Source organism: Leptodactylus fuscus, chromosome 10 (genome assembly GCF_031893055.1).
Source record: "Leptodactylus fuscus isolate aLepFus1 chromosome 10, aLepFus1.hap2, whole genome shotgun sequence".
In the NCBI taxonomy this organism is placed as follows: Eukaryota; Metazoa; Chordata; class Amphibia; order Anura; family Leptodactylidae; genus Leptodactylus; species Leptodactylus fuscus.
This window is the reverse complement of record NC_134274.1, coordinates 49,074,207-49,098,088: the sequence shown is the minus strand read 5'-3', so window position 1 is coordinate 49,098,088 and position 23,882 is coordinate 49,074,207. Positions and strand designations below refer to the sequence as shown.

The 23,882-nt window shown below is 42.4% G+C and overlaps 1 protein-coding gene across 5 annotated transcripts in view; it reads right to left on the bottom strand.

Moving 5' to 3' along the window:
* Positions 1-23,882, bottom strand: part of LDB3 (LIM domain binding 3) — a 118,336-nt gene that overhangs the window by 12,966 nt on the left and 81,488 nt on the right. For 2 of the 5 annotated variants that reach the window (XM_075258442.1, XM_075258443.1), the window contains exons 7-10: positions 16,922-16,969; positions 13,929-14,074; positions 3,770-4,088; positions 3,444-3,624 (exon numbers count right to left, since the gene is read on the bottom strand). In XM_075258442.1, coding sequence (XP_075114543.1) covers positions 3,444-3,624; positions 3,770-4,088; positions 13,929-14,074; positions 16,922-16,969 — 694 coding nt within the window. Of the gene's footprint in view, positions 1-3,443; positions 3,625-3,769; positions 4,089-13,928; positions 14,075-14,234; positions 14,244-16,921; positions 16,970-23,104; positions 23,216-23,882 lie in introns of all 5 variants that reach the window. The other 3 variants (XM_075258444.1, XM_075258448.1, XM_075258445.1) reach the window with 3 other exon arrangements.

Here is a 23,882-nt window from a genome sequence, read left to right as displayed (position 1 = left end):
GGGGGTGGGAAGGGGTGTGGATGGGGGCGGGGGAAGGGGTGTGGATGGGGGGCAGAGTTAAGCATGGGGGTGTAGATTAGAATCATGTACATATGAAAACACAAGATAAAGTGCAAACTGACGGTCACTGCATTTTATGAAGATGGCTACTGATGACACACTTATGAAGATGGATACTGATGACGGATATCCCTCCTAATGCTGCTATTAACTTCACTACAGCCTCACTACAGCTACATTACACGTCACAGGGACAAGTGATGTGTAATGTAGTTGCCCAAAGTTTGGTAGGCGAGTGCGGGGTGGAGCCAAGACCCGCTGCATGTCCTGCATAGTACTAGAATCCCGGACATACAGCGGGTCCCGGCTCAACCCCGCACTTTCCTCACCTTATCCTGATGAGCAACAACCAAGCGTTAGTGTTGCCACAGCAGCTGCTGACTCCTCACCGCTGGTACGCAAACCGATGCAACATGCCCCATGGACTGGTACTGGTCCGCGTACTGGGGTTGGGGACCCCTGCTTTAGCTGAATGAAACGGTCAAAAGCGTAACTTGAATTTCCAGGGCCCCCAATACAAAATCTGTAATGGGGTTCTTACTAGCTTTTTCTATTTAGAATAGTGGAATATTTGATGTGGCAAAGAGTCTTTTGGGGCACCCTCAGGGCCCAAATCCAATAGCGGTGGCTACACACCGCTACAGCTATGCCCATGGAAAAAGTAGTCACGCATGCACTCTACTACTCCATTCAAAGCCTATGGGATTAATGGATAGTGTCACCTTCTGTATTTGATTATCTTCAGTCCCATGGAGACTGCATGGACTTGTACTACACAGGTGTGACCATTCAGCTTTTATATTAGGGGTGTATTTTAGTAACCATAATAAAGTTCCAATGCCCAGACCTCCTACAGTTCTGCTGAACCAGACCTGGATCACCAATGGTCCCATGATGAACAAGGTAGAACAGAAGGAAGCCTGAGAATGAAGACTGTAGTATGAAAGGTGAAATGTGGCTATAGTCCGTTCACTGCTAATGCAGAAACCTTATAATGTTTGCAAAAATCCATCTAATATCCCTGCACTATGTTATAATACTATAATTCTTCCTATTATACCTAGTACATAAATAAACTGGAGGAAGCTACAGTATATTTGACCTGTGATCTAATCTATAAACCATGTGTTTCTGAGACCAGATACCTAAAAAGATAGCAATGATAGTTTATCTCTGTGCGCCAAGGATGATTACTGTGGTTAACCCATAAGTAGAGATCAGGTCTATTCTTACACATAGAGAGCCATAAAAGAATATTTCCAAGAGTTGGTTCCCAAATATTCAAGCCTCCTCTTCAATGGTGCCAGTGAGTAAAGCGAGATAAGGTCAGGCTGCTTTTCTGTTCTTCTGCCAGGTTTCTTCTAATCTTGCTAATGGTGCATTGTGACCTTGTAATGTGCTGCCGGGTCTATTCACAGTTTAGGAGTGTTATCTGGACAGTCTGTCTGAAGTTTATGACTTAACACATGGCACTGAGCGGTCCTTTACAGTAAAATGAAGGAGTATCTGTATTCATGAGATTTCTCAAAGCAATAAAACAAGGCCGAGTGTAATAATCTATGATGGTGGCGGGTACAGTAGACTTCAAAGCTTGTCTAGTATATGACTACGCAGAACTATCTCTCAACAAACTGTTTTTTCTTTATTCTTTTTTTTCCCTCCCTGAATTAAAAAACCCTATTACTGAAGATAACCAAAGTCCGGGGTATCCGTGTGAGCACTGTTTTTATGGATGTTATACTTTGTGCCCATCAATAACTAAAGGCCTCAGAAATATAAAAACAGCCAAACCCACCAACTTCAGCGGGAACACTTGTGTTATGTGCATGTAATTTGGGCGGCAAATAAGGATGGGGCATGTTGAATTTTAACACCCAGTCGTTTTGTTCTCAAAGGAGATAAGCTGCCCCCATGTGACTCTTCGTTCACATCTGCGTTCGGTATTCCATTCGGGGAGTCCACATGGGGACGCAACTGCAAGCAGTGTGCAGTAAGAGCACACGGACCCCATAGACTATAAGGGCTAGTTCACACAGGGCAAGAGAGGGCAGATTTTGACGTGAAATTCGCCTCAAAATCCAGACCCTCACAATAGAGGTCTATGTAGACCACTAGCATTCTTTTCCGCTAGTGAGCTGCCCTTCATTTGGGCCTAATCCGGAGCAGAAAGCCGTGACAGAATGTGTTCACGTGGAACCCCGTGTGAACTAGCCCTAATGGATTCCGTGTGCTTGCCGCGCGCTGCTCGCATGAATCATGCGGACAGGAATGTAGATTGTGAACTACTTTCTTGTCCGCATGATCCCTGCGGAGATCTGGCGTCAAGAAAACGTACCCCATTATAGTCTATGGGGTCCGTGTGCATTCACTAGCACACCACTTGCAGTTGCGTTCGGTATTCCGTTCAGGGGGAGTCCTCATGCAGAGGCTTCGAATATTTGATGCGTTTAACCCCTTACTGTTCAGCTGATTGCACGCATTCCTATGCCGGCGAGGTATTCGATTGCATACTACTCACTCAACACTACTACTGAACCTTGCCCGAATGTCTATGGAGAGTCCATAGTGTTCAATTGAAACTATGAATGGATCTACAACTGGGCTTATTTCTGTATACACAGGGTAAGGTACACCCCCAAAGTACTTTACCTCTTATAATTTACTACACCTAAGCTATTGCAACTTCACATTTATGTCCCCCACCTTTTAGTTTGTGAGCTCAGATGAGTATCTATCATTGCTATCAATGTTATACCTGTACTGTGCTCTAAACTGCCAATACACATATACAGTCAACAGGCAGACTGTAATATACCGTACTAAAATGGTTTTCCAGGAGTACAAAACTGATCATAACATTAAAGGGGTTGCCCCGTCACAAGGATCCTATCTATAATGCTTATTAATGTGAATGTAAGACTTTTCCTAAATACATTGTTTCAGCAAAACTGCTTTGTTTGGCCACTATCTCACTTTATTCATTTTTTGGTGGCCACAGCCCTGACCTAGCTGCTCCTGAGTCAAGTGATGTGTCAGCCTGCTCTCAGGGGGGAGGGAGGAGGGGCTAAGTGCACGGGAGCGAGCCTGGAGGGGGGGTAGTTTACCCTTTGGGGGAAGGGGCCGCCAATGCAGGGTTAGACGCCGTCACAAGTGAAGCCAGCAACATCACTATGCTTCTGCCCTGCATGAAGCAAGCAGCGGCAGAAGCGATGCTGCTATTCCGGGGCGGGGGGGGGGGGGGCAGAGGAGCGTCTAACTCCTGTGCCGGCGTCTAACTCCCCGGCATCCGCTGTAATAGGCGGATGCTGGGGACTGTCCTAAGCCACCTAATATGAAAAGCTAAAGGTAAACTTCCTGTTTTCTCAGTTTCGTCGTATACCTACCCCCATAATTTTAGTGTTGCAGCGGGCACAGGTTGGAGCAAAGAACTGCTCATAGCATCGTTCACAGTACACGCTCTTCTGCTCCTCCACAAAGCTCACATCAGCCAGGGAAGTCTTGCAATAGGCACAGTTAAATTCCTCTGGATGCCAGGATCGACCCATGGCCACTAAGAAGGGACCCCTGTATAATAAGTGGATATGAAATAATTACTCATCTTATTTTATTACATAAAATACTAAAAACCATTTATTATAGATATAGATTTCCTTTAACTTTTGGCATGCTCCAGAGCATACATGTTACGTTGCAAACTACTTGACATTACCTGATGATGCTGTTGCAATGTCCACATAGAGGGGTCCTGCTGCTGGCTGGAAATCTCTCAGCACGCTGAATCAGCCCCCTTGGTGCTTGAGCTGGTGGGTGGCTCGGGGGCTGAGGGGTATAGCTTGGGGTGGTGATGGGAGCAGGTGGAGGAGGTGCAGCTTTTGGCAGGATCTGTTTAGAAACACTGGTTGTAGTTTTTCCAGGTGCAAATTTTTGAGAGAAGGTTTCATCGGTTATCCAAGGTGGGCGATTGGATGGCTCTTGCTGCATTGCTGGGTAAGCTGCGGCAGGCGCTGGAGCAAAGCCTGGAGAAGGAGCTGAAATGTGCAGTAATACTAGTGAGTACACATGCCGCCTGTAAACTCCACATATAAAACTGCAGGATTACTGTATATTATTAAACTCAACTTTAGGCTCTGTCAGTTGTCATCTAATGTCCCACAACATTTTTCTCACTTGAGGTCTATTAATGGAAGATCTTGACATTTTTTTTCTAATATGACGATCTATTCTTGGTCAAGGCAGAAACAGATAGCAGGATCCCCAGTAAGTAAAACACTGTGGGCCAGGAGACTGACCATGAGAGACAAAAATGTGTGTTTTCAAAGCATGTGGTCAATAGTAGCAAGATTTATCCAGAGGTTTACATGGGCTCTGGTGCAAAAACTCAGCTTGAGACCCCTACACAAGTATCAGCTGTGTGCCATCCATACATTTTTAGTAGCACAGACGTTTCCATTTACTTCTCTATCTGGGCCCAGTCCACCTTGGCTTTCATAACATGCCATCATTGCCATCCCTGTCAATGATCATTTGTCTCGTGTCCCCTGCAAAATCCAATCATGGATTAATTTTAGTCTTTCTGACAGTGGATGGTTGTCATAAACCATTTTCGTGTGTTTAACTCCAGTGCACTAGAGGGGAATGGTATTAAATTTAAAGGCATAGACCGCCAACCACCAAAGGAGATCAAATAAAGTTTAACTAGCTTTAATACGATGCGGGTGACAGTGGTCCCCTGCTTGCCCTCTAGACCTGGTCACAGCTTTGACGGCTGTGATCCCTGTAGTTACTCCAGTGGATTTATTCCATATCACCTCTTGTTATACTGCATGAATCATTCAATAACAAGTGAAATAATATGCATTTTATATTATAGGTCTCGGCATGTTGTGGCATATCTCACAGCATCTTAAGCCAAAAGCAGGAAGAGGCAACACACATAGAATATTGAGAATAATCAGGTGCCCAGACATGTTTTCTGGCTACTATCTTATATCACAACAAACTACGTACAGGTGTAGGTGTCTGATTCTGCAGTCAGATAGGAATAATTGAAGCTCTTGGCAACCATATGTGTGTAGATGAGTAGTAAAGACTATTTCAATCTCTAATTTTCAATTGTCCCTGAAATAATGGATAGAGACTAGCTGTTAGGGGGCATTCACAAGGAGTAACGCGGCGCTGAATCAGCGCTGCAAATCAAAATCCCATTGAATTCAATGGGTTCCGTTTAGCGCGCGTAACACATTGAAATTAATGGGAGGCTTTTTAACCAATTGATTTCAATGTGTTGCGTGCGTTAAATGGAACCCATTGAAGCCAATGGGATTCTGTTTTGCAGTGCCGATTCTTATGTGAGTTATTTTGCCAGAACCAGTGCCGCGTTACTCCATGTGAATGCCCCCTTATATCTTCTAGAAATGGCTCATGGAGAAACCTGGATATTCTGTGACATAACTTTTTTCCACTCTTTCTGGAGTAGCGAGGGAAACATGAAAGAATAACATTGGATAGTGTTAACATTAGAGATGAGCGAGTACTGTTCGGATCAGCCGATCCGAACAGCGCACTCCACAGAAATGAATGGATGCACCTGGTACTTAAGCTTTGACGGCGGCCGGCCGCTTAACCCCCCGCGTGCCGGCTACGTCCATTCATTTCTATGCGAGCGTGCTGATCGGATCGGCTGATCCTAACAGTACTCGCTCATCTCTAGTTAACATGTATAAGGCTACTTTCACACTATTCTATACAAATGGAACACTTTCCAAATAAATGTTAAAATGGAGGGGGCAACACGGTGGCTAAGTGGTTAGCACTGCAGAATTGCAGCACTAGAGTCCTGGGTTCGAATCCTGCCCAGGACAAAATAATCTGCAAGGAGTTTGTATGTTCTCCCTGTGTTTGCGTGGATTTCCTCGCATACTCTAAAGACATACTGATAGGGAAAAAAAGTACAATGTGAGCCCTATATGGGGCTTACAATCTACATTAAGAAAAGAAGAAAAATGTTAAAATGGAAAAGTGCTGGTTCATTCTGAGATTTTAGTATAAAAGCAGCCTAAAGCACTTCGGGTGAGCTAGAAACTTAATATTAGCTGCAGCAGCCTTTGTTTGCATGTTTCTCACTTGGTTTCTCCTCCCCTCACTCCTATTTGTATGATTCTATAGGGAACTATAATGATACTAATACTTCTACAGTGAGCCGACAGGCCATTGTAGGAGTCCAAGGTACATAGATTTTAGAATAAGTGGAGGGAGTCAAACAAGTAGAAAAGGGGCATTTTTCTCTGATAAGAGATATTACAATGTATTTTTTTTTTTAAATGTAGATTGGGAGCCCCATATAGGGATCACAATGTTTTTGTTTTTTTTTCCTATCAGTATGTCTTTTTGTAGAATGGGTGGAAATCCATGCAAACACAGGGAGAACATACAAACTCCTTGCAGATGGTGTTCCTGGCGGGATTCGAACCCAGAACTCTAGCGCAGCAGTGATAACCACTGAGCCACCGTGTTGCCCCCATATTACAATGTATTTTGTACTATGGATTAAAGGATGCGACAAATGCAATCAAAAATAAATTTTATTGCAAATTGTTCTGTACTTTTTTTTTTTGGCTTCAAATTTATTTCTTAGTGGCATTTCCCATTTTGGCAGACTCTGTACACTCTTAAATTACTAGGTTATATGACAACTTATGGAACCCACTAACCAATACATGATAACCTTGTGGATATTTTCATACGATTTTAGTTTATGTACAAATGGGTGTAGCCTTCTGGTCACATAGTGACTTATTTAAGTGTGATTTAATGCCGCCATTCTGAAAAGAATTGTGTTGGTGTAGAGCTTCAGGTGCGACCTGACATTGTTCCATAGTTTGCAGGAGAACATGCTCCACTGATTCTCCACACTTCACCGGTTTTAATAAACATTAGGTGCACAAGTGTGTGACTGCATCGCTATATACTCTTCGTTCTACATGTAATACTTGGATTTAAATGTGAATACTAATGGACAGATTAGAATGACTAATTTTTCCACGTGAAGACAGTATCTTCTATCTAGCCACTCTGGTGATCAGGTGTCTTCACTGGTGGACGTAGCTTTCACCAGATTAGAGCAATGCAGTTTTCCAATACAGTTTATAGAGGGATGGGGAACCACATCCATGGTATCCATATGCCCTTGAAGGGCATAGGAACATGGGTTGTCCATATATACATTTCATATAAGTTTGCTGATAGATGTAGAATTGTATTGGCTAAAAAAAAGGGTCACTGTCTAGTCTGAAGGGTCAATAGACATCTTGGAAACTTCTCACATTAAAAGGAGCCATACTCATTGGACTAAAAATGACTGAGCCTGCTGACCAGAACTATGGACCACTGAATCAGTATGCTGGTGCAGGGTAAGGCCTCGTTCACATCTGCGTTTGGATTCCGTCCGGGGGAGTCTGCATGAGGACCCCCTAATACACCCACCCATCCATTCCCCGAACGGAATATTGAACACATCTACAAGCAGTGTGCCAGCAGGGGTGAACCTGGGCTTTCTGCCGCCTGAAGCGGCGTCAGAAAGCCGCCCCCCCGGAGGAGGGACGGAGCTGAGGGGGTGAGTCGCAATAAAGGGGCGGGGCCGATCGGAAGGGGGCGGGGCCGATCGGAGCGAGAGGACCTGCTCTCTGCCTGAGTGTGAGGGGCGGCTGCTGGAGCAGCGCTGCGTCCAGCAGGGCCGCCCCAATACACCACTCGCTTCCCGTGTTGGGCTGCAGACACGGTGACACTAAGCCAGTCCAGGACAGCTTGTCCTGGACTTGCTTAGGTCAGCAAAAATGCCGCCCTCCCGAGGCCCTGGCATAGTGCCGCCTGAAGCGGTCGCCTCATGGGAGATGCGGCGCTGTGTGCCAGTGAAGGAACACGGACCTCGTAGACTATAATGGGGTCCTTGTGCTTGCCGCCAGATCTCCGCAGGGATCATGCGGACGCGAAAATAGTTCACAACCTACTTTCCTGCCCACATGATTCTTGCGGGCAGCCACGGCAAGCACACGGACTCCATTATAGTTTATGGGGTTCATGTGCTTTTACTGCACACTGCTTCCAGTTGTGTTCAGTAGTCTGTTCGGGGGGTCTTCATGCGGACTCACCGAACGAAATACCGAACGCAGATGTGAACGAAGGGTAAGTGTAACGGGAGGGTGAAGAATTGGGCTGTTGTTCTGATGTCACACCCTCCAACATCTAGCACTATCTGATTTTGAGTATCGATTTTCCAATATTTAGCAAAAACTGCCACGAGAAAATGTCACCTTTTGTGTATTTAATTTAACCACATAGCATAGATCAATCACATGATAAAGCCCCTACGAGTCAGTGAAGTTATTAGCAAACATGGCTTATGTAAAGGTATATATCAGTAAGCAGCCATGTATATAGATCAGGGATCACGCTATGCTGGTTATTTAACGTTGTCTGCTGAGACTGAAATTTTTGGATTTCCTCCAGTGGTATAAAGTAAAACCCAGTACACTATCCATCACTGATGCTCTTGTGGTTCCCTGCCAGTCAGCAGCATGGACGTGACCAGAGCCAGTTTAACACTTTGAACAGTCCAAAGTTTCTAGAAGAGCCCCTCCACCCATTACCACAAACCTCACAACTTTCAGTGGACGCTAAGACACGTAATTGTGGCAGTATGAATAGTGGCCATAGCAATTTTTGGCCATAACATTATACCACACAGTATAATGTTTCCTAAGTTACCCCACAATATAATGCCGCCTTTGTAGTCTCATATAATATAATGCACCGTAGTCGCCCTCATACAGTTTAATGGTCCCTTATATTCCTCATACAGTATATTGCCTCATTAGTAGGCCCCATACAATATAATGCCCCCAGCACTGCTCTCTTAAAACTGTACAACAGGAGACAGGGAAAATCTGAGTAGCATTAGTCACGTGACACAGCCAGGGGGCTGAATGCCGCAGCGCCTTTACTCTATGATTACAGTGGCCCCGGACATGATCATATGATGATCAGGTGCCATATGTAATAGCAGTAGTCACGTGACAGTACAGCACAGCTTTGCTTTGGCATGCCATCAAAGACAGTCAGGGATCACAGGAGCTCTGGCACCGGAGCATCAGGGATTTAACAGGCAAGTAATTTGTTATGGGTTTGTTTGGTTTTTTTTGTAGCGCCCGCTTAGGTGCTGCTACATAGTACAGAGAATTAGTCACAAAGGCTGTGTTCGCACTGGTGCTGTGGTTTTCGTTAAAGGTGTAAAACGCAACTCTGATGGTCCTACTACATGTTATACTACGTTAGATCTTTCTGACTTCTAATGGGGCTCAGTGGGTTCTGGTGAGGTGCCCAAAAACATGATGTGAAAGAGTGCGGCATTTGCACAAGAGCTGTGGTGCAGACCCCTGACAGTCTTTGATCCTTACAGCTACCCTTATAGGACAATACAGCTGGAGGGGAATAGGGGCAAGGGGATTGACATTAGCCACCAATGAATCATAGCTCGGGGCTCCATTGCATAGTCGGGAATTGCTGCAATGTAAATAGTGGCATCAATACTAGCAGCCAAAGAAAGTAAATAGTAATCCAAAAAGGAAACTGTCACATTAGATGTACAAAGAAAGTCACCACCAGGGCATTTCTACATTTATTGGGCTCCACTGCAGTCAATGTAAAATGCCTATTACATTGCAATGACACCTTGCACGTGTTTTACACAGAACAGAATGGCTGCAAAGTGGATAGTTCCTGGGATGACGCATTGCATTATAAGGAATACAACACTTAAAGGGGTTGACAAATGATGGGATCAGTTTCTTGCAGGGGCCCTTCTAGTAAAAGGGATTGTCTAAACCAGTTATTTGACTGCATGCAATACTTTAGTTCCTATGGTGGTGCTGCTCGCATACATAACATTTGGGTATAGCCACAGATAATGGTTTGGAGTTACAGCATAGAGATTACCTAGGATTAGATTATCATTTGGGGACCCCTCTAAAACAAAGGGCTTGTTCACAGCTGCTGAACAGTTCACCTTTTTTGAGTGGTTTTCTACACCTGAGTGAGCCCCTAAGCCTCTGCGCCATATTGCGGTGCTATGGCGGTAGTTATGCCCTTGTCATAATGTGCAGGCTATGAGGGTGAATGTATTCCATTTTATATGCTTCTATATTGTATTTACAGGCTGTAACTTACAGCAATTACCTAATATATACCCATTAGCCAAATCACTCTTTTTACAAGCAAAAGCCATTGGCAAATAGGGGAGAGCAGGTGCAGAAATAAAATTCCTTGGCTGTGTTTCCTGGCACTGACCAGAGAATAAAAGTGCCATGTAAGGAGACTGCAGTCGTCATATGCTGCAAACCATTACTGCCTTCAAATACACTTTAAGACTGAATTGTTTGTTCTTGTTGTTGTATCACACGCTAAAAACGGATGGGTTTGTATGCCACCTAGTGGAGTATATCTGAAATACCAGTGTGGAATCTGTCTAGTCTCCCTACCCGAATATAAGATATTGTGTGACTGCTTTTTAGAACATGGCATGATTTAGAAATGTCTTACTATCTGCCAAAAGCGACTGACACTGTCATAAATATATAACACTGGAACCTTGTAGTGATTGCCAAGTGCCATGCATGTCATAATATGGCAACTGCAGACAGTCGACAATGTTGGCAGCGGTAATTGTCATCGTTCACCTCATTACAACAGTGCAATGTTGCAATTAGTGATGAAAGAGTAGTATTCAATCGAATACCTCGCCGGCATAGGTATGCGTGTAAACAGTAAGGGGTTAAACACATCGAATATTCAAAGCGTTTAACCCCTTGGTGTTCGGCCAATTACACGCATACCTATGCCGGTGAGGTAGTCAATCGAATACTACTCACTCATCACTAATTGCGATCGATAGGGATTAAATATGTCACATTTAATGGCCAACCCAGGACTGTCCTAAACTAATCCCTATTAGAGCAAATCTCTGGTATCCCCTAAAAGCTGCTGGAGAATTTTATAGTACTGAAAAAATTGTAATTTAAAAAACAAAATCATAAAAAATAAACTTGATTATTAAATGTAATAAAACAAAAAAAATCCATATACATATTAACTTATATTAATTTATATTCTGACATATTGTAGAAATTACAAACTTAAACTTTAAAGTTGGAGTTTTTGCATATTCCTCTGAACAAAATACTGGAATGAAAAACCACTAAATGTTATGTAAGATTTACCTGGTCTCACAACTACGCAGAGAACAAAGCTGTCTGCTTCCTGCTCCATTCTCTTTATCTGCCGTTGAGTACAGATGATCTATGGGGGGTGTCAGGTGTTGGACTCTCATCAGAAAGTGGCAAGTAAGGAAGTGAGTTTTTTGTTAGTGTCTTAGGCTAAGGCCACGTAGCAGAACACAGCCAAAAACACTGTGTGTCATTTTCCTCTACAGACTTTCTGCCCCTATTATACCTATATGGAAGACGCAGCTTTTCTGCTCAAGATTTTTTTTTTTTTTTTTTTCTGCAATTCGTGGCTAGGATTAGGCAAAGTCCCATTTTCTTCCGCTGCCTTTTTGCAATGTGGAACTTCAGCCTGACACTGTTTCTGTAATGCCTGAATTATATATATATATATATATATATATATATATATATATATATATATATATATATATATATATATATATACCCCCTCTATAGGGCATGTGAAGAGAGGTTGTCCTGGTGAAATAATCTTATGGTGACCTTTAGGCTGAGTTCACACAGAGTTTTTTGGTCAGGAATTCGCCTCAAAAATCAGTCTCCAAAAAAAGCCTCCCAATAGAGTTCTATTGGGAGGTCTTTTTTGGAGGCTGATTTTGAGGCGGATTCTTGACCAAAAAACTGTGTGAACTCAGCCTAAAGGTCACCATAAGATTATTTCACCAGGACAACCTCTCTTCACATGCCCTATAGACTCAAATTCCTCCTCCTAATGCTAAATTCAGTTTTTTGGTCAGAGTTTTGGCAGAAATCTGCCTCCAAACCCTGAACCAAAAAACACCTCACCATTCAAAGTATGTGAAACGCTTCTGAGTCTTTGCTGCTAGTGTTTTTTCCGCTAGCGGCAAAAAAGAAGCCGGTTTTTCCTGCTTACTTTTTTTTTTTTTTTTTTTTTTTTTAAGTGGAACCTGAAGCGAAAATGGCAAAAACCTGATCACATCCCAAAAGGAAACGTATCGGGGAAACTCCTCGGAAACAGCTTCAGGAAACTCTTCAAATGGCAAAAAAACGCCTCAGGAAACTCCTCACGCGTTTTCCGGTCCGGTTTTGACAATACCAAAACACTGACCATAAAACTCGGCGTGAACTTAGCCTAAAATACTTCACTGAAATCCAAACGAGCATGGAGTCCAGTGATATCCTCTTTTCATTAAAATTTTCTTTTTATTGAAACATACTTAAAATTGTAGACATGCAGATGATATATGCAGGTAGTACATGGACATCATAATATATGCGGTCAATTGACAGACCCGATGAACAAACTGACGTGTTTCGAAACTATTGTTTTAGTCATAGCATAAAATGCTTCACCATAGGACTTTATGATGAGGTGTTTTTTGGAGGAGGTTTTTGGAGTCGGTTTCCTAACCAAATTCCTGACCAAAAAACTGTGTGAACGCAGCCTAAGGATAAGTTCACAGGGTTTTTTTGGTCCGGAACCTGAGGCAGCCTCCAAAAAAAAAACAGGTAGCCACAAATGAATGCCGGTGCAATGCACCAGCATCCAGTCGCGCACTCTGCTTTGGATTAGGCCCAATGAATGGGCCTAGTCGGGAGGAGGGAGTGTCTTCAGGCCGACTCATGAGGCAAATCGGCCTGATGAATGAGCATGTCGCAGTTTGTTCCGGCTCCCGGATAAAAGACCTGACTGACTCCCATTGAAATCAATGGGAGCCGTCTTTTTGGTCAGGATTTTGAGGTGAATACGGCCTCAAAATCCTGACCCAAAAAACTGTGACCTTACCCTTATACTTTGTCTTACATGGATCAGATTTGTGTTTTATTTTCTTTTTCTTATTTTTCCTTCAATATTAGTAGACTTTCAGCAGCAGCGTATGTCATATTCTTTGGATTTGATGTAGAACTTTCCCCACAGGATAATAAAACATAAATAATCTGCTTCACATGCCAATTTTTGTGTGAAGATTTTTCTGCTGTATTTGGATAAGATTTGGTAACGTTGTCCTTCACATGGCTGCTATTGTAGAATCCATTGTGGATTTTCCATTTGCAAATCCACATGGATAATAAACAGTATTTCCATGAAAATGGTGGATACCTGCCAGACCCCAGGTGAATGGAGTCCACCGGTGTTCGTGTGTAACCACTGTTTTAGTGGTCCAGCTCTCTGTCATTTGGGTCATGGGGGTGTTAGCAGTAGTTCTGATTAGAGATGAGCGAATTGAAACTAATGAAGTGGAATTTGATCCAAATTTCAGGAAATATTCAATTTTGTATTGCCAGTTTTCATTAATCTCCCCCATTGAGTCTTTATATAATCTTGATGTATTTGTCAATAAAAATGTAAAAACGTAGGAAATACTTAGAATACTACAGTATAGCTTACAAACAGTTGACTAAAACCTTTAAAAACACTGAAGCAGCAAACTTTCTGAAAACCCAAATTTTTCAATTTTACTAAATTCTGGTTCATGTGCCATTAAGAGGATACGTTAGAAATCTTTTAGTACCTGTTCTGACCTCAGCTGCACATTAACATTACTGGAGAGAAAACCAATTATGTAAGCATTATTAGAGGATATGGTTTGGCTTTATCTGGCATTTTCTCACCTTGGCTTGGTTGATAAACAGATGGTTTGATACTTGCAGTCGTCACTACTCGAGGCTTGGCAGCTGGAGCTGAAGGCTCATTGTACCCTCCATAAGGCGTAGGACCTTTGGCAGCAGTTTGTGAAGAATAAGCTTGGCTGGAAGAACTAAAATGAATGAAAATATTCAGCATTGTGAGGTGCAGTAGTATTTGAGAACTGAATTCATAGTTGTCAGATCAATGACCACAGTTTGACTGTAGACATTGGAGTATTATTGATATGTCTCCCATTTAAAGTAAAGATCCCCGTTTAGGTTGTGTTCAACAACTGAGGTCTCATTCACTATTGCGTTTGGTATTCCGTTCAGGGAGTCTGCATGGGGAACACCGAATGCAACTGTAAGCGCTGTGCAGTAAAAGCACATGGACCCCATAAACTGTAATGGGGTCCGTGTGCTTGCCGTGCACTGCCCGTACGAATCATGCGGATGGGAAAGTAGATTGTGAACTACTTTCCTGTCCGCATGATACCTGTGGAGATGTGGCAGCAAGCCCACAGACCCCATTATAGTCTATGGGGTCCATGTGCTTTCACTACACACTGCTTGCAGTTGCGTTTGGTATTTCATTTGGGGGGGATCCTCATGCGTAAAAATGATAGATATACTATAGCTATGACAATGGAGTATTAGTAGAGATGAGCGAACACTAAAATGTTCGAGGTTCGAAATTCGATTCGAACAGCCGCTCACTGTTCGAGTGTTCGAACGGGTTTCGAACCCCATTATAGTCTATGGGGAACATATACTCGTTAAGGGGGAAACCCAAATCCGTGTCTGGAGGGTCACCAAGTCCACTATGACACCCCAGGAAATGATACCAACACCCTGGAATGACACTGGGACAGCAGGGGAAGCATGTCTGGGGGCATAAAAGTCACTTTATTTCATGGAAATCCCTGTCAGTTTGCGATTTTCGCAAGCTAACTTTTCCCCATAGAAATGCATTGGCCAGCGCTGATTGACCAGAGTACGGAATTCGACCAATCAGCGCTGGCTCTGCTGGAGGAGGCGGAGTCTAAGATCGCTCCACACCAGTCTCCATTCAGGTCCGACCTTAGACTCCGCCTCCTCCGGCAGAGCCAGCGCTGATTGGCCGAAGGCTGGCCAATGCATTCCTATGCGAATGCAGAGACTTGGCAGTGCTGAGCCAGTTCTGCTCAACTACACATCTGATGCACACTCGGCTCTGCTACATCAAATGTGTAGTTGAGCAGAACTGGCTCAGCACTGCTAAGTCTCTGCATTCACATAGGAATGCATTGACAAGCCTTCGGCCAATCAGCGCTGGCTCTGCCGGAGGAGGCGGAGTCTAAGGTCGGACCTGAATGGAGACTGGTGTGGAGCGATCTTAGACTCCGTCTCCTCCAGCACAGCCAGCGCTGATTGGTCGAGTTCCGTACTCTGGCCAATCAGCGCTGTCCAATGCATTCCTATTGGAAAAAGTTTATGTAAAAAAAATCACAATTACACACCCGATAGAGCCCCAAAAAGTGATTTTTAATAACATTCCTACCTAAATAAAGGTTATCCCTAGCTATCCCTGCCTCTACAGCTATCCCTGTCTCTTAGTCACAAAGTTCACATTCTCATATGACCCGGATTTGAAATCCACTATTCGTCTAAAATGGAGGTCACCTGATTTCGGCAGCCAATGACTTATTCCGATTTTTTTCGATGCCTCCGGTGTCGTAGTTCCTGTCCCACCTCCCCTGCACTGTTATTGGTGCAAAAAAAGCGCCAGGGAAGGTGGGAGGGGAATCAAATTTTTTTGGAGTTTGCCACGTGATGTTCGATTCGAATCGAACACATCGAACAGCCTGATATCCGATCGAACATGTGTTCGATAGAACACTGTTCGCTCATCTCTAAGTATTAGTGCATCTTAAATGAACATTAAATACAATGCTACTTTAAGACCATGGTCAGTTTGGCCCACCAATTCTAGAGGATTTTCCAGTGATTCTTTGAAACAATACTGGTCTACAGGGCTAAAGCGGTGACCACTCCATTTAGTAATGGCTTTTGCAGCCAATGACTTGTCATTGGGGTCTCCTTTTTTTTTTTTTTTTTTTTTTTTTTTTAAGTGCTTACAGAATACATGTCTTGCATGCAGAAATAACCAAATTTATGATAGTTTATAGTGTATTGGTACGTGATCTGTGGGATCCCAGGGACTACAATCTGACCCCTGATACAGTGGTTTCTTGTCTATTAGTTACACACTTTATTCATGCATACAACATCTTTGGGACACACTCCATCATGCGTGCGACACCATGACCATTGAAAACCCAGGAGGCATCAGAATGAGAATAGAAGAGATTGGTAATGGGGCTATTGCTACTTGTATTAATTTCTAGCATTCTAAGTTTTTTTTATAAATATTTCTAAGAACTGTACATCGCCTTGGGAAGTTCTATTCAGATGTGATTAGGGTTGAGCCAATCTTGAGATTTCAGGATCATTTTTAAAATCCGATTTTCGATCATTTTCCATTGGATCCCAATCGTGAAATTTGCTCGATCACCGACCGGGATCCAATCTTTCCCGATTGCTCAGCCCTATTTAGGGTTTTAGGGTTGAGCTGACGATCTTGAGATTTCAGGATTGTTTTTAAAAGCCGGTATTGGATTATTTTCCAGCTGATCCGAATCGCCAAATTTGCTCGATTGCCGATCGGGATCCGATCTTTACCGATCGCTGCTAGATGTGATTGATATAAAAACTAACAATAAAATCACTGAAATTTAATCTACTCTATCAGTGCACAGCCCACGTATTGATCAAGCAAACTGTTAAATCAGAATACTTTGCGGATTATGTATATGCACATCCATCAGATATAACACACTGTCTTGCACAAGGTGAGGTGTCACAGGACTTACAAAAAACACAACTTTTTTTTTAGTACATCACAATTTTATTTGGACACACAACCACTTTGTCAGTACCTGATTTTTGACTGGTAGCTGGAAGAAAAGGATGCTTGCTGATGAAGGCTAAAAAGAAGGAGAGGTCACCTTTGTTAAATTGTGGGGTAGACCCAAAAATTTCTGTGTACCCTCAATACTTCTCCATAGTGGGACTTTACAAGACATACTGCATTTCAATTGGCTTTGTGTAGATCATTGCATTAGGTGTACAGTAGTCACAAAGTACAAAAGCAAATGAAAGAATGACAACTTCTGCTCCGACATGTAGATATAGCATTTAGTATGTTAATATTGATGCTTGTCAACATGTCTATTTTATGAATTAAGACAATGACTCTTTAACATAATAGGCAAATTACAATCAGCAGCTAATACTACATTATCCCACAATACTGTAGAGTTACACAATTCTCTATTTAGACCAAATATCTGAAAACCAGAAACCTTGCCCTATAATTTTACTTGTATTACTGTTACCTTTACCTAGGACACTTAATAGTGACATGTTTCCACCAGAGACCAACTTTTGCCTAATAAACATGTCATGAGATCGTCTTTATCTTACACTTCTTATGAGAGGTTTACGAAGATGTGCAATCCTTACCATCGAGTACTGAGTTAGAAGTGGCAGAACAGAGACAAAAAGAATTGGATTAAATTCTAACCATGAAGGGTTAATGATTCAGGACAACCCTGAGGGCAATAACCTAAAAAGGAAACCAAGAAATGCTACCTAACTTCTCTAAAGCCCCCAATAATGAGGGTAGTCAAGGGAACAAATGCCCCTTAATGTATGCCCTTGAAATGCGATAGCCCTCCATATGCACAAAGGTCAGTTGACCCTCCCAATTTTGACTGGACCAGCTGAAGAAATCAGAGAATAAGTTACCCTATGAGTATGGTGTTAGTTGATGGGCATTCATATCATTGAGGCAGGGGCTATAGGGCCCTTACAGAGAGGGGGGACTAGTACTGGTTGGTCTCATCCTCTTCACTATTGGGGGCTAGTATTGCAAGGACTCCTGTCTGCAGATCTACAAATACTAAGGTTTAACATGAGTATACCATATGAGAACCAACGGAGCTTTACGGATGGCATTTGCCTTCATACGAGTGCTAGAAGTTGGCTTAAGGAATGGGATGGGGATACTTGTTAAAGAGAACATCTAGATCTGGGAGCGTTCATATGCCTCAATAGGACATATGGACTGAGGTTGTCAATAAAAGTTTTGATCCACCTTATGTCTAGATCAAAAGTGGGTGTCCCCTAATTGTGAAGACACTATGTGATCTTAGGCTTTTTTGTGAGGTGTCCGCACGGAACATGCAGAGAGAGTAGTTCACAAAGTACTTTTCTCTCCTGTTTTCTCACATGTTCCGTGTGGACACCGCGCGGGAAACACATGAACCCCATTATAGTCTATGAGGTCTGTGTGCTCTCATTGCTCACCGCTTATCAATGCGTTCGGTATTCCGTTCAGGGGGGTCCTCAAACAGAATACCGAACGCAGATGTGAACCGGGCCTTACTAGCAGAGAGCCCAGAGTAGTTTACAATTGGGGACCACCTATTTGATCAGGGCACAAAGTGGATAAAAAACTTTTTTCTTGGTGATGAAGCTAGTATATCCAGCAACATTTGTACCTGTTTACATGTCACCTGTCTAGCACTGAGAGAGATCAGACTGCCTTTTGAGATGAAATGTACAGTTTTGATTCACCCCAGATGGTGGTGGATGTATAACGTTAAGCCGTTGCTGCACCCAATATGGTGTTATAGAATGGAGTGATGATCGGTGGAAAGTGGCTTAGACTAGTTACATGACGCGGTGGACAACGCCAGCAGCTTTGTTAGCCGTTACTACTAAGCAATGGAAGAGCAAGCTCAGCATAACGCCGGGATGCCAATAGGACCACACGTGTTGAGGAAATATGGATTTCACTCAACCCTTAAGTGCTTGCAAGGTGTTGAATTGAGTTGAACTCCTTAAAGGGAAATTATCACTTTTACAGAACAAAAAGTTTGTATTTAGCGATACTTTATTTTTTTAGTTTAATTATTGAAAAAATAGTACCGTAACCTTTTCTTTTGAGTCAAAGTTTAAGGAATTTTCCTAGACTAAAAAAATCGATCTAGCTATAGGGTAAGGTATCAATATCAGATCAGCAGGGAACTTAGGACACTCACACATTGGCCATTTTTCTGCTTTACAGGTCATGTGACATCCCCTTTGTCAGTCATATGACCTGTTTGCAGCGGAGTTAAATTTAAGTGAATGGGGCTGAGCTGCAATACCAAGCACAACCACTATACAATATACGGTTCAGCGCTTGGCAAGTTGTGAGGATGCCGCGGTGTTGCAGCAAATGTAGCGGTCTCGCCAAACAATTGAATGTGGATGGATAGGTCATCATTATGCTAGTCCTAGAAAAGAGGAAGGGGGGGAATTCAGACACCAATGGTGTTGATTTATCTACAAGATCTTAACTTGAGGGTGCAGTTGCACCTGAGCCCAGAAACCTTAGTGGACACTAAGCACTGACATTACTATTGGGGACACAGTGGCTACAGCTGTGAGCTGTTCTACAAGTTAGGGGGGCCCACAGACCACCTTCACCACACACTCTTTTCTGATTTCTAGTGGTACGTTACGTGCATAGTAAATTTATCAATTCTGCCCTTTGGTACGTTGAAGTGAGACAGGGGAAAGAAGATTTATGGTACACAGCCTTCCAAAGTCAGAAAGGGGACAATAACCTAATCTGTGGGGAAGGCTGTGGTACAAAAGGGGACACAAGTTCTCGGGGGGGGGGGGCACTGATATGGGATGGGCATGACAGGAAGTAGTAAATAAGCCTTACTACTGGTCTGAACTCAGATAGGGAAACCTAAGGAAATGAAAATGCTGCTAAATTGTATGGTTGTGAGGAAAACCTGTATAGTAGCCTGCGAACCTTTTACTACACCTCTGCTTACGTACCCTAATAACAAAAGCTTGGACGTATTTTAATCGATCACCTCTTTAGAAGCATGCTTAATAGACAAGCCTAGTATAACAAGACATTTTAATAATGTTTTAATTTTTTTTTTTGTCATTAAAAGTGGACAAAATGTTAGTTTAAAAATGTCTCAAAACCAACTTAAAAATATCTCTATATAAAAGTGATAATTTCCTTTTTCCGTTCTTCTGACAGCGGAGTGAACAGTGACAATCTCTGAAGAGCATTACGTGTTTCGGCACTTTCCACTTGTTGTCAGACTATGGATAAAGAGTTGCTGACTAGTGTTGAGTGAGTAGTATTCGATCGAATACCTCACCGTAATAGGAATGCGTGTAATCAGCCTAACACCAAGGGGTTAAACGCATCGAATATTCAAATCACTTAACTCCTTGATGTTCGGCCAATTACACGCATTCCTATGCCGGCGAGGTATTTGATCGAATACTACTCGCTCATCACTATTGCTGACCTCTCAGCACTGAAGGAAGGGGTTTTGTTAATAACCAGCCAGCTTTTGTAGCTGTACCTCTGATACACTTTTCTTGGTAGATATGAGGAACCAATTCTTTTGGGCAGACCAGTTCTTTTGGGTATGTTTCTCTTCTTGAGCAGAGGTGAAGTAATGAATATAGGAGTAATAGGAAGGGCTTCCAAGGCTGGTGGTAGCATGGGAGACTTATATTTGTGTCTACCCAGTGAGAATATTGAATGGGAAGAAAAGGAACACGTCAGGATAGATCATAACTGTGTTTTGAGAATGAAATGTTAATGTTTTCAGGCCATTAAAGGGGCAAAAAAAAAAAATGCATAAAAAAATGTATCCGGTAAATCCCCCAATATACCATTACCTCTGCTTTGGCCCTCCCTGTTGTCGCGTGCTGGCTTGTTTTCAGCCAAGCGTAGAAACAGAACAGCGATACTGGAATGGCAGACGATATACTGGGAAAAATATTGTTTTGGTTTTTTAACCCCATTACACCTCCATCCTTTTACGCTACTCTTTTGCCTAGATTTTCTTAGTAGTTTTTCCTTTAAGTAGGAAAAAAAATCTTGAACTTTGTATACAATGGAAAGTTGTTTAGACTTCCACTACTTGCCAGAATTGACACCCCAGTCCCTCTCCTATCCACATGGCCATAGGGAAGAGGAGGTTGTTTGGAATGACAGGTGAGTTTGTTTTTGGAGTGACAGGCAGAGGCCCCACATTGCAGAAATGCAGCATTTTTGTGTTTTTTTTTTTTTTAGTTTTTATACTTCTACATTTTGCTGAATTAACTCCTGGCTTTGACTCAAAAAAAAAAAAAAAAAAAAAAAAAAAAAAAAAAAAAAAAAAAAACAAACAAAAACAAAATCTGCAACAAAAAAAAGCTATGTTTCCATAACATGGGGCCTCAGCCTGAGGCCCCACATTGCTGAAACGCAACTTTTTTTTTTTTTTTTTTTTACAGATTTTGTGGATTTTTGAGCTAAAAAAAAAGCAGTAAAATCTCCAACATAAAAAGCTGCATTTCCGCAATGTGGGGCCTTAGCCTAAAGGTGCCTTCACACGGCGTAGCGCGCCACTCCTTTAGACACGTATACATGTGTCCGAGCGCGGCGCTTCAAAACAGAGCCCATTGATTTCAATGGGTGCCGATGTACGCGCGCTACCCATTGAAATCAATCAGAAGCTTTTTTACCTATTGATTTCAATGGGTAGCGCACGAATATCGGCACCCATTGAAATCAATGGGCTCTGTTTTGAAGCGCCACGCTCGGACACGTGTATAGGTGTCTAAAGGAGCGTTGCACTACGCCGTGTGAAGTCACCCTAAGGCTATTTTCACATGGTGGAATTTGAGTTGTTTTTTGGCCTCAAATTTTCAAAAACAGACCTCAATCTGAAAAGCATTTTTTGAGTCCTGTTGAGGCTAAGTTCTCATCTCATTTCTATTAATGACTTAGCAGATCTAGAAACATATAGAAATGGGCGCTAATGGAAGGGCTTCCATTTTACACGTCACTTGCAAGCTTCAGGTTTTGACTGATCCATTTGGAACTGATCAGTTTTCTGGACTTAATTTTATTACAGTCAATGGATCAGTGAAAATTTGAAGCTTGCCAGAAATATTGGTTTTTGTTTTTTTTGTTGGTCCCAGAAAACCTGGTAGACAATGTTATTTAGACATTCTATGTAAAACAGACTAAACAATGGAGCAGTTTGCGAAAGTGGAGGAAGTATCCTTTTCCTGGAAACCTAAAAAAGAATAATGTTAACATCTGATTTCATTGTACTGGCACCTAAAATGTCAAGATGAAGGTATTGCAAGTTACCCCAGTCCACCTAAAATTGTTCTGCAAAAAAAAAATCCTGCAAAAGAAAATATGTAGTACGGAATATAACATGCCGGAGAAAAGGAATATGTAATGAATCGTTTTGTGGATCACAACCTTACAGGTAAATGTATTCAGATGACGACTTTTCTCCTAAAATGAAGGTATCCACACTTAGGAGAGGGGCAAGTTTGCTTAATGTTGATAAAAACAGTAAAATTATGGCAAGATTGTGGTGGAAACGATGCCAAACTTGCTGGAGTGGTGGAAGCCATGTAATACAGACTACAGAGACTTCACTTAACATTGAGGAGGGGGAGTACAGGTAGAAACAGGGGACGGGTTTGAGGTGGAGATAAATAGAGGCAGGGACAGCACACTACTCATGAATAGTGTTGAGCGAGTAGTATTTGATCAAATACCTCGCAGTCATAGGAATGCGTGTAATCGGCCGAACACCAAGGAGTTAAATGCAGGTGTTCGACCGATTACACGCATTCCTATGCCAGCGAGGTATTCGATCGAATACTACTCGCTCAACACTACTCGTGAGTACACCAAATTCATAAACGTGAGCCAAATGTTGCAGAAGAAGTGAGGCCTAATATGACCGACACCCATTTCTCCATAGAATTGCTGCAGTCCCAGTGGTTGTCATGCCCACTTATTTCATCAAGACCCCAGAAATGTTCGATCCTTGGACTGAATGATGAATCAGAAAGTAAAAATTTTTTTTGAATATTATTATTAATAATGTCAAATATAGCAGAAATAAATAGTTGTGATATTGCCTCATTTATATTGTAAAAAAAAATGTAAATGGTTTAGAAAATTAAATATACAGATAAGCAAAAAAAAAAAGTGAAGCATAGAAGTAAGTGTATACCTAGACTGTGCTGATATGGCACAAGATATAGTGGAGGCTGCGGCGGACATGTTCTTAGCGCCCTGGCTGGGTCTGATTTGTGAAGGAGAGATGGTGGCGGCTGTTGGTGCTCTGAAAATGATATGGCAAAGCATGAGACACAGAGCAACGACAAATGAAACAAAGACACCATGACAATTGGGTTTAAGATGTTCTACTTATTATATATCAGAAACATGGTTCTTGCTTATACCTAATATACCTCATTGCAAGGGTGAAAGAGATATCCAGGGTATTGCCACTCCCTTACCTTCCCAACATCTGCCATAATAGATAGCAAAGACCTGATGGCAATGTCCTTTATGATCATAGGCATTGATTCTTCAGATGCCTCAGTTAAATGTGTAGTCCTATTGCCTAAGGTCACAGTCCCACGTACATGCAAAAAAAATTGCAAAGAATTGGCCTCGTCATTTGGATTGACTCATTGGCCTTGGTTCATACTGCTGCGCTTTTCATTAGTGGTGGTGCAGGGTATTGCAGCTTTATCCAAATATCCTGCACCAACTCTACTGGCTGGGGCAAAGCTGCAATATTATGTACCGGTGTAGACTATGCATTTATTTTCTTTAAATTCTCAGCAAAATGACTAAAGCTTCTCCAATGGAAAAGAAACTAAATAAACTAGGCATTAGACACCAGTGTACAATGTAGTAACTATAGTCCTATGGACCCTGGATGCCATTTTTGAATGGGGTGCCCCTATCCTAGCTGATCAGCAGGGATAGGTCATCAATAT